This window comes from Thermobia domestica, chromosome 4 (genome assembly GCF_964235325.1).
Source record: "Thermobia domestica chromosome 4, izTheDome1.hap1.1, whole genome shotgun sequence".
Classification (NCBI taxonomy): Eukaryota; Metazoa; Arthropoda; class Insecta; order Zygentoma; family Lepismatidae; genus Thermobia; species Thermobia domestica.
In genome coordinates, this window is record NC_137457.1 from 328,816,063 (window position 1) to 328,828,299 (window position 12,237).

At 37.2% G+C, this 12,237-nt stretch overlaps 1 protein-coding gene across 5 annotated transcripts in view; it reads left to right on the plus strand.

Annotated features, from left to right (window-relative positions):
- Positions 1–10,353, plus strand: part of na (sodium leak channel non-selective protein na) — a 151,033-nt gene extending 140,680 nt beyond the window's left edge. For all 5 annotated transcript variants that reach the window (XM_081756863.1, XM_081756858.1, XM_081756860.1 and 2 more), the window contains 2 exons: positions 4,017–4,182; positions 7,801–10,353. In XM_081756863.1, coding sequence (XP_081612989.1) covers positions 4,017–4,182; positions 7,801–7,970 — 336 coding nt within the window. In that variant the 3' untranslated portion in view covers positions 7,971–10,353. The remainder of the gene's footprint in view (positions 1–4,016; positions 4,183–7,800) is intronic.
- Positions 10,354–12,237: the final 1,884 nt, after the last annotated feature.

The following is a 12,237-nucleotide window of genomic DNA, read 5'->3' on the forward strand; positions in this document are numbered from 1 at the left end:
TGTTAATAAGTTCCTGAATCAGGCAGATTTGGTATAATGCTCGCAAGAATCACCTGTTGATTGCTCCTATCACATCAATTTTCACTACTTACAATATGGTATCCCCAAAGGCGGCGTGCTGACTTCGTTGTCCCTTTTGGGTCTGCGGAGTTTGAACTAGATGAAGTTCTTGGTTTTCAAGTCCCTTTTGATTAATACTGTGCCTATTACTTTCGAATGACACTTACACACGTTAAATTTCCTTGTACATACCAACTAAGTCTCGATGCTTCTTTAAATGTTGAATTTCACTGACCAAACATCTTCATAAATCGGGTTACATCCTCCACCCTTCTAATCCTTCGTCCCGATTGCTTGGCGCACTTCTGGATTACACAAAGCATGTGAGCAGAGTACACTTAGGACGTAACATAGTTTCTGATTGGTCAGTCATTGAAAAGTTGTCCAATCACCACTCACTTTAGAAAATCACCGGAAGTACGAAATGATCTAGTAGTTTCTAGAACATTCTCGAAGCTACACAACCGGAAGTTCCAATGTCTTTGAAACAAAGAATCCCTGCTCTACACACACACATTCACAAGAAAAGTGAGTTTGTGGCGTCGAAAAGAAATCATGTCCTGAACGAGTATGCGCATAGTTGCCAACCATTAACCTTTGTCACTAAAAGTCAGTTATTAATTTAATAAAATATATGCATTAATTTTTCTTGCTTCGATGGTCGATAGCATTTTCACCCACCTTAAGATCTTCTTGTGCGTTGCTTATTTTCCAAATCTTGTCTGGGAATGTTTCTAAACGGTTACCGATAAAATTTTAGAATTTAGAGGACAAAGTAAGCATTCTCTGGCACTGATTCTGCCATTTTGCACACCAGCGCCCCTCGTTGGCAATTTCGGAAATGGCAAATTCTTCAGTGTTGCCAAATGGAACTTGGAAAGTTATCTTTCGTGTTATATCGTTATTTTGATAATAAATTCATTACAGTAGTCACAGGGAATTTTTCTTTTCATACAAGTCATTTTGAATTGCCCTGCATTAACACCTCGTAAAAAAAAGAAAAGAAAAATGGTTCTAAACTTGAGAAAATCTGGAAAAATTTTCGTTAATTTTCCCGCTTCTCTTACAATAAAGTGGCATAAATTTTATGCATGAAAAGCAGTTCAAAGGCCCTTGTATACCTGGCTACGAGAAATATGTAGAATTTGTGATCATATTGGGACTTCTGTCATGAAAATCGCAAAAATACAGGGTGGCCCAAAAGTAGGTATACACTTCTGCATTGATAAAGTACAGATTCTAGTTTATGGGTTTATTTGTTTCGGCTCTTCCGAGCTTAAGATGCAAATAAAAAAAATTAAGAACAAATAATAAAGAAAGTAAGTCTATCTGATGGATAACAATAAGAAATTATATAAAATGCAGTACGATACAGTATACCTACTTTTGAGCCACCATGTATATAAATATCCCATTATTGTACACTGTTTACCCCTTTTCCTTCTATAAATTAAAAAAAAAAAGTTCCGCTTTCTCATTTTTCATCGCCTTGAAGTTATTTAAAAATAGCTGACGAGGCACGGTGGCTCAGCAGTAGTGCGTTTACCTCTGGTGCGTGGGGTCGCTGGTTCGATCCTCAGCCAAGTATGTTTGTGGTGGACAACATTGTGTCCGTGGGTTTTGTCGGGATACTTCCATTTCCTCACATATTCTCATTCCACCAATTGTTCCATCATTCACTTGCTTTAGTCGTCGTCTCCCTTAGCCTAAAGGGCATAATCTTCTCCCTTAGCCTAAAGGGCATAATCGTCTCCCTTAGTCTAAAGGGTATAATCGTCTCCTTTAGCCTAAAGGATATAATCGTCTCCCTTAGCCTAAAGAGTATAATCGTCTCCTTTAGCCTAAAGGGCATAATTGTCTCCCTTAGCCTAAAGGGTATAATCGTCTCCCTTAGCTCAAAGGGCATAATCGTCTCCCTTAGCCTAAAGGGTATAATCGTCTCCCTTAGTCTAAAGGGTATAATCATCTCCCTTAGCCTATAGGGTATAATCGTCTCCCTTAGCCTAAATGACATAATCGTCTCCCTTAGCCTAAAGGGCATAATCGTCTCCTTTAGCCTAAAGGGTATAATCGTCTCCTTTAGCCTAAAGGGCATAATCGTCTCCCTTAGCCTAAAGAGTATAATCGTCTCCTTTAGCCTAAAGGGCATAATTGTCTCCCTTAGCCTAAAGGGTATAATCGTCTCCCTTAGCTCAAAGGGCATAATCGTCTCCCTTAGCCTAAAGGGTATAATCGTCTCCCTTAGTCTAAAGGGTATAATCATCTCCCTTAGCCTAAAGGGTATAATCGTCTCCCTTAGCCTAAATGACATAATCGTCTCCCTTAGCCTAAAGGGCATAATCGTCTCCCTTAGCCTAAAGGGTATAATCGTCTCCCTTAGTCCAAAGGGCATAATCGTCTCCCTTAGCCTAAAGGGTATAATCATCTCCCTTAGCCTAAAGAGTATAATCGTCTCCCTTAGCCTAAAGGGTATAATCGCCTCCCTTAGCCTAAAGGGTATAATCGTCTCCTTTAGCCTAAAGGGCATAATCGTCTCCCTTAGCCTAAAGAGTATAATCGTCTCCTTTAGCCTAAAGGGCATAATTGTCTCCCTTAGCCTAAAGGGTATAATCGTCTCCCTTAGCTCAAAGGGCATAATCGTCTCCCTTAGCCTAAAGGGTATAATCATCTCCCTTAGCCTAAAGGGTATAATCGTCTCCCTTAGCCTAAATGACATAATCGTCTCCCTTAGCCTAAAGGGTATAATTGTCACCCTTAGCCTAAAGGGTATAATCGTCTCCCTTAGCCTAAATGGCAATCGTCTCCCTTAGCCTAAAGGGTATAATCGTGGGACGTTAAACTGAAATATTTTATTTTCATTTTAAAAATAACCGATCGTTACACGAAACATCCTTAAATTTGTATAACAGTGTAAGTATAGCTTTCAAGCCCTTTTATGTACAGCAGCGGAGACATTTTTGAGTGTGTAACAAGTATGAAATAAACTGCCCACCCAGACTTCCGACCAGTAAGTATTGTGGGAACAATTATGTGGTTTTATTTAATAGGACTTTGTAGATGCTATCTATCTAATTTTCTACAACCGTATTACTGCAGTGATTTCAGTCTTGGAGAGATTTTGGATCAGCGTGTAACATCTATATATTAGCCCAAAGTTCGTTATATTAGAATTTCTCGAACTTATTAAAACGTAGTTTATTCACTAAATGTTTCAATGATAACACACAAAATAGAATACATTTAAACTTATGTATTTTCCGAGGATTTTCTGCATTTATGTTTTTATTTTTCACAAAATTCCTTCTTTGTAATTGAGAATGCATCCACTATTAATGGTTTCTTTACGTATTATATCAGAACTGTCCAGAAAAACATGTTTATACATGTCTGGCCACAAAACTTAACAAGTTAAATGTTCAGATCTGTCCATAAATAAAAATGATACCATATGATACGGACTGTTGTCCATATTAACATACACATATTTATAAATGTTATCGTTATAAGCACTGTTTTCAACCTTAATAGCAATAGTCACAACTCACCAAACATTCCCTTAAGTTCAGTTAAACAATTACGTCCAAATTCTCGTAGCTCTTTAGTTCTTCAGTGCTTAATTCTCACAAAACTCAAACGACAATAAAATACGAATGTACTCGACTTGTCAGTATTATTTCACCACTACGCACAATTGCTCAACCTACGACAGAAGTCATAGCCATAGATTCCCTTTCTACCAGAAACATAAACAACATTTAATCAAGCCAACCCTCTTATATTCAACTCCCTACAGGTACCGTTAATTCCAAACAAGCGAAAAGAAGTTGTGTGTTGATTTTTCGGAAATGTCTCATATGAAATATGTTGTTAAACAATTCCACATATAAAATAGAAATTTGTAGGGCATTCATAATAACTTGTTTCATTACATATTCTTTTTGTCTTATTTTTTGTAGGAAGTGGAAGGAGCTCGTCATCGGAAGAAGGGTGTTGTAATCCCCCATTCGGACAGTGGCGAAAGTGCTCCAGGTCGAAAATATCTTGCGCCAACACTATCAGATCCTGCTGCACGAGTGGATAAAGAAAGAGCGGGAGTGAAGAAAAGGAACAGCCGAACACAAGGTTAGTGAAAGAGTATTTTTGTCTTAATTAGTTATCTTATTTTCAGTCTCTCTCTGAAGGTTTTCAAAATCAAAGCTTTGACAGAAACATTCGAACTAAACGGTGAACTGAAACATGACACAAAGAAACCAAGATACGTATTATTCATGAATATAATGCGAGATACGAGGCATGCATAAAAAAGAGTGAGGCTTCCATAGTGTATTAGCTGAGTCGTAGGGAAATGAATGACAGCAATTTCTGGTGAGCATTAATTTCTCCAATGATGAACCTTAAGTCTTGTTGTGAGCCACAGAATTTATAATATGTACCATCCATGGCTGCGGTTTAACAAAGGAACTTTCACCTTTAATATGTAGCAAAGAAGTACTTCTAAGTATGTCTTAATTTTAAAAATGGCCAAACTGCCTCGATATGACCTGCAATGTTCTTTGGTGGCTTGGAAACTCCCGATGCAAACTTACATTATACCTCATGATAGAGCAATAACACTTTTCAGCATCACCTGCACTGTACACATGAAGAATGCAACGTCCTACTTTGAATTACGAGTGCAACATCTACTATTCCTTAAAATTACTTTAGCTTCTTGTAAGCAATTAAAAACCGTAATAAGCATTTCTTACACTCTTCTGAGTCTTGAGCGCAACAATAACTTAACGTTTAAAAATATGCACTAAATAAATAAATCACTTCAATAAATTGAGTATATTACGAAATTGACTGCTTCTTATTTCTCTGTGTGAAATTAGAAAACATAGTATTAAAGAAATCGTGATTAAAAACGAAATATGCACTTTCTCCAAATCATTTGAAAGTTGAGCTAAACAAAGTTCAGCTTATCAACACTTGATGTATTAATAATGTAATTGAGGAATGTCTCTGAAAACAAAATTAAAGTCGTGACGCTGATTAGGTTGTTATCCTGTGTGCGATGAAAAAAACTAGGCATCATAATTCGAAAAGGGTTCAAGATATGCACTGTTCCTTAAGACAAAGTAAGCTCAAAGATTAGGATTAGGAATTAGATTCCTGACTTTCGACATCTATGGCCATGTTAGCCCATTACTAGGATTTGGATTAGGAATTAGATTTCTGGGCTTTCGGCATCTATGGCCATGTTAGCCCATTACTAGGATTAGGATTAGGAATTAGATTTCTGGGCTTTCAGCATCTATGGTCATGTTAGCTCGTCACTAGGATTAGAATTAGGAATTTGATTTCTGGGCTTTCGGCATCAATGGCCATGTTAGCTCGTCACTAGGATTAGAATTAGGAATTTGATTTCTGGGCTTTCGGCATCTATGGCCATGTTAGCTCGTCACTAGGATCAGGATTAGGAATTTGATTTCTGGGCTTTCGGCATCGATGGCCATGTTAGCTTGTCACTAGGATTAGAATTAGGAATTTGATTTCTGGGCTTTCGGCATCTATGGCCATGTTAGCTCGTCACTAGGATTAGAATTAGGAATTTGATTTCTGGGCTTTCGGCATCGATGGCCATGTTAGCTCGTCACTAGGATTAGGATTAGAGATTTCTGGGCTTTCGGCATTTATGGCCATGTTAGCTCGTCACTAGGATTAGGATTAGAAATTAGATTTCTGGGCTTTCGGCATCTATGGCCATGTTAGCTCGTCACTAGGATTAGAATTAGGAATTTGATTTCTGGGCTTTCGGCATCTATGGCCATATTAGCCCGTCACTAGGATTAGGATTAGGAATTTGATTTCTGGGCTTTCGGCATCTATGGCCATATTAGCCCGTCACTAGGATTAGGATTAGGAATTAGATTTCTGGGCTTTCGGCATCTATGGCCATGTTAGCTCGTCACTAGGATTAGAAATTAGATTTCTGGGCTTTCGGCATCTATGGCCATGTTAGCTCGTCACTAGGATTAGAATTAGGAATTTGATTTCTAGGCTTTCGGCATCTATGGCCATGTTAGCTCGTCACTAGGATTAGGATTAGAAATTAGATTTCTGGGCTTTCGGCATCTATGGCCATGTTAGCTCGTCACTAGGATTAGAATTAGGAATTAGATTTCTGGGCTTTCGGCATCTATGGCCATGTTAGGTCGTCACGTATGAGAGAAGACGTCCCTCTGCGATCACTCTGCCCAGGAATTGGAGAGGAAGAAAGGAAATAGCCTGGGACCATTACTGTATGTTAGGTACCACCCCGGAATTTGCCTGGTGTGAATGAGGAAAACCTCATTTAGGATGGCTGGCCTAAAAATACTTTTATACTTTTTCATCTGAGTGTTTCCACCAGAAATCGAACCCGGGACTGCTCGCACCAAAGTCACAAAGTAGGTCAAGTGTGTTGGAAGGATGTATTTATTAAAACCCAAACACTTTTTATCGATAGTCGTTTATCCTATCATGATTATCTTATCCTCAAAATCTTCTGTGTTGTTGGTTGTATCTAGTATAGCTAGATTTAATCCAGGAAAACTAACATACTTACTGAACAGACTTGGAGATAGTAAGAGCTGCTATTGTAAGTAAAAATATCTAGTATCAACCATTTAATCCAAAGTCTTAATATTTTATAAATCATGGATTTAGTCCTTCACACAGACAATACATTTATTGTAAACATATTAAACGCTCGCATGACAATACTAATTAAACGTTTTGAGCTCCAAGGCTTAGAAATTCAACCGCATCATATATGATTCCAAATTGTATTATTAACAACTCCTTGCCTATAATGTATAAACGAAACACACGATAAAGTGATTAGCCTACTATTACGCTTGTAGGTACCAATCAAGCAAACATTATTACGTTGAACCTCCAGTAAAGTGTTGGTACATACTGTAGTGGTAGTTGGTGAGAAAATATTTCATACACGTAGTGATTAAAGCTATAGGGCACATATACATAAGCGTGACTTACTTTGTGCCTCAGTTTTATTTCTTTAATTGGATATTTCCATCCACGCGGAAATTATCTTTAGGAACAGTTTTTTTTTTCTTTCTTTTTTTTCCTGGTGTGTCAGTAGATCCTTTCTTTTACATCACCAATTGAGATTTTAGTTTTCCAATAAAATATAATTTTATACAGAGTATTCCATAGCTTGATTTCGGTTATTCATTTTCATCTATTGATTGTCACTGTAATTTTAACAGTCCACTTGCTGTTTTATGACGGAGCTACTTGTTCGAGATTAACCTTTTATTTGGAATTCCACAGGTGTCTTTTAATTGTGGTGCTCTTAATGTAGTCACTAAAATTCACGTTTTATGACTTGTAAACACTATATTCCAGTAAGTGGATTTATAGTTAAAAATTAATTTTGTAGCATCATATATGAAATAAAAAGAGAGGAACGCTTAATTTGAATAAAATAAATCTTAAGTACATTAACCTATACATATTCGAAACTAAGTATAGAGTTTACCCATACAAGTTGTAATTCACAAAACGTATGCGTAGTGTTCGAATCTGCTTAGTAAAGTATAGCGTTTATAACAGTAACAAAAAGTGAATTTTAGTGACAACTAGAAGAAGGGTATGCATATCTAGCAATCTGATACGTAAATGTTATAATGAATTGTCTATTTTAGTAATATTAGTAAAGAAAAAAATATTTTTTTATTTGTTTATTACTAGGTTCAAAGAATAACCTACCTCATGTAACGGAAGGTGCGGAGCCAAGTCCCTTCCTGAGAGACATTACAGCCAAAGCCGTGATGCCAAAAGTATCAAATGTGTTACTGGAAGTGAAGGATTGGTGGCATGAACAGCTCGGTTACGACAGTGGCACAAGCGAAGAAGATTAGTTTAAAATGTATAAATACAATACACGTTTCTTAAGTTTTTTTTTTATCAATCAATGAGTGAAGTATTTAAGAAGTTCAATTCTGTTTATTCATGTCTGGCACAGATCGTATTTGGTTTCTCTTTTTTCTTTTACAGGGTGTCTATCGGTCACGAAAGTCATGAAATCAGAAAACGGTCATGAAAGTCAAGGAAAAATCACGAAATTTAGCTTTTAGGTCACGATTTTTTCATCTGTGCAAATATAAGCATAGACTGAAAAATTATGTTTTATAAAACGTCAAAATTCACCACCAAAAATGTCTATGGTCGGTTTTAGACACTACCAAATCGCAAGCAAAGCACGCTTCTATCACATGCATGAAAGGGGGCCGCGGTGGCTCAGTGGTAGAGCGTTCACCTCTGGTGCTTGGGGTCCCGGGTTCGATCCCAGCCCCCGCCAAGTGAACTTTGTGGTGGACAAACACCGTGCTCGTGGGTTTTCTCGGGGTTCTCCCGTTTCCTCCCACTTTCTTCATTCCACCATTTTCATTCATCTCTCATCCTCACCGTCTCCTTTAGCTTAACCGGCATAACCGTGGGACGTAAAACTTAAAGATTTCATTTTTTTCATTTCACATGCATGAAAATTCAGTCCAATTCGCACCGAAATTTGCTCTTGAAAATGTTACTAAATGTTATGGTTTGGTAAAGAAAAGGTCACGAAAAAGTCACGAAATTTCATTTTGGAAATTTAGTAGACACCCTGTTTTAAGTTGATGCTTAAAACGCTTATGTTCGTCTGAACTATATATGAGGCCTCTAGAATAGGAACGATTATGAGCCAGTTCTTTGTTTTAAGATAAATCCACTTAAAAGTTTTGCAAGTTTCTCTTGCACAAAACTTGAGCAGCACATGAATGATTCTGTACAGCTTGTATTCGAACTAAAATAATTTCACTCATTGGTTGATTTGCAATTTAGTGTCCCGTTCAACATTGAGGCTATATGTCACCTATAGTTTAGCGTGGAGAATGGGAACATAAGTCCCCACCGGAAATTGAACCTTGCTGTTTCTCTGTCTACAGTGACACGTAGGTTTCTAAGGGTTTGTCTTCCTTTCGTGTGTATCAGAGCGAGGTTTAATTTATGAAGTACTGTGAATCAAATTTGTGTATAAAATTATTTATCTTTTTCTGTTTATAGAAATTATTTCTTCAATATTTGCTCTCAGTTCGATAGCCTTGTTCACAAAGTAAGGATTTGTTCTCCTTTTCCGTTTTAATCACATTATTCATTTAGATTGTGGATTTTTGACACGGTCAAATTGTCATTGCGTATCATGTAGTCTTGGAATCCTGTGAACTACTTTTTAAGTACTAGTTGCGTTTAGTTCGTAATACACAAAATAATTTTAACATACAGTTATTATAATTAAATGATAATGTTATTTAAAAGGTAGTTCACAGAATATTAAAGCAACATTATATGTAATCAAATGCAGTTGAGTTCGTCCCTCTAGTCGCTGCCGTAACTTAAATTTTGAGGGAATTGTTATTCTGGCAACACTAATTTCTGTGGATGGCAATACCGAAAATTCTTGAGCTTCATATTTTCTGTTGTAGAATAACACTATTTATGATTGTGGTAAGTTACATTTCATTATCTCCTTTCACTTATGAAAAACAAGCAAAAGCAAAATTGTCAATTTTGTATTAATTTTAGCATGTCAGGTTTTTAACTTGTAGAACTCGATTTATTTAAAAATTTATTTATTTGGTGGGAAGAGGGACAGAACCCGTTTCATTGTCACTGTGTCTGTGATGCTTCAAAGCGTTTCGCGTTCTACACTGCTTTCAAGCGTCACTCAACGTTCGGTTGAACTGACACTTAAAAACGAGTAACAGTGAATGGCTATTGTTCCAATTGCTTGTGTAGTCTTTATTTCAAAAGATAACAAAATCAAATAGTGCCTGTTAGAAATCTTTCAACATTTGTGGTACTGAACATGTTGACGAAGTTTTGTATAATTTGTGATGAGAATTTATTAAAACAAATTGACTAAACGTTTGTTCTGTTTATAACTTAGAAAATATTATTGCTGTTTGTGCATTCGTACGTAAAGAACTTTATTCTTAAAAGTGTTTATATGTGAATGTTGAGAAGCCAAAACTGTTTTGCGTTAGATTTGAGTTCTAAATATTAGAATATGCAGTTGTTAAAGATTTGTGTATATAATAAGTATTTTATGGATGCTTTATGAGGAAAATGCATTTATTATAATAAATATGAATATATGGGAAGATTTATTAACCAAAAGAATATTTTTGTAACAATTCTGGTTGTGTATTGTGTAAATGTTTTGAAAAAAATAAAGATTTTGTAATAATAAAAGGAATTAAATAAATTACCTTAACAATTAATAGTGTTACGAAATACCAGAAATTCTTCGGAAGTTGTTCATTTTAAGAATAAGATTTGACAGGTGGAAAACACGCTTGCTACCATTCGTAGAAAAGATGCGCCAACTCAGGGACAGACCACAGAATGAATAACAATGTTGTTTTTTTCTGTTTTTTTTTTCGTTCAGTTAATCGTCCCACGATTGTAGTCTTTAGGCTAAAAGAGACGGATGATTATACCTGTTAGGCTAAAGGAGACAGATGATTATACCTGTTAGGCTAAAGGAGACGGACGATTATACCTATTAGGCTAAAGGAGACGGACTATTATACCTGGTAGGCTAAAGGAGACGGATGATTATACCTGTCAGGCTAAAGGGGACAGACGATTATACTTGTTAGGCTAAAGGAGACGGATGATTATACCTGTTAGGCTAAAGGAGACGGACGATTATACCTCTTAGGCTAAAGGGGACAGACGATTATACCTGTTAGGCTAATGGAGACGGATGATTATACCTGTTAGGCTAAAGGGGACAGACGATTATACCTGTTAGGCTAAAGGAGACGGATGATTATACCTGTTAGGCTAAAGGGGACAGACGATTATACCTGTTAGGCTAAAGGAGACGGATGATTATACCTGTTAGGCTAAAGGAGACGGACGATTATACCTGTTAGGCTAAAGGAGACGGATGATTATACCTGTTAGGCTAAATGAGACGGACGATTATACCTGTTAGGCTAAAGGAGACGGATGATTATACCTGTTAGGCTAAAGGAGACGGACGATTATTCCTGTTAGAAAGGGGACAGACGATTATACCTGTTAGGCTAAAGGAGACGGATGATTATACCTGTTAGGCTAAAGGAGACGGATGATTATACCTGTTAGGCTAAAGGAGACGGATGATTATACCTGTTAGGCTAAAGGAGACGGATGATTATACCTGTTAGGCTAAAGGAGACGGATGATTATACCTGTTAGGCTAAATGAGACGGACGATTATACCTGTTAGGCTAAAGGAGACGGATGATTATACCTGTTAGGCTAAAGGAGACGGATGATTATACCTGTTAGGCTAAAGGAGACGGATGATTATACCTGTTAGGCTAAAGGAGACGGATGATTATACCTGTTAGGCTAAAGGAGACGGATGATTATACCTGTTAGGCTAAATGAGACGGACGATTATACCTGTTAGGCTAAAGGAGACGGATGATTATACCTGTTAGGCTAAAGGAGACGGATGATTATACCTGTTAGGCTAAAGGAGACGGATGATTATACCTGTTAGGCTAAAGGAGACGGACGATTATACCTGTTAGGCTAAAGGAGACGGATGATTATACCTGTTAGGCTAAATGAGACGGACGATTATACCTGTTAGAAAGGGGACAGACGATTATACCTGTTAGGCTAAAGGAGACGGATGATTATACCTGTTAGGCTAAAGGAGACGGACGATTATACCTGTTAGGCTAAAGGAGACGGATGATTATACCTGTTAGGCTAAATGAGACGGACGATTATACCTGTTAGGCTAAAGGAGACGGATGATTATACCTGTTAGGCTAAAGGAGACGGATGATTATACCTGTTAGGCTAAAGGAGACGGATGATTATACCTGTTAGGCTAAAGGAGACGGATGATTATACCTGTTAGGCTAAAGGAGACGGATGATTATACCTGTTAGGCTAAAGGAGACGGATGATTATACCTGTTAGGCTAAATGAGACGGACGATTATACCTGTTAGGCTAAAGGAGACGGATGATTATACCTGTTAGGCTAAAGGAGACGGATGATTATACCTGTTAGGCTAAAGGAGACGGATGATTATACCTGTTAGGCTAAAAGAGACGGATGATTATACCTGTTAGGCTA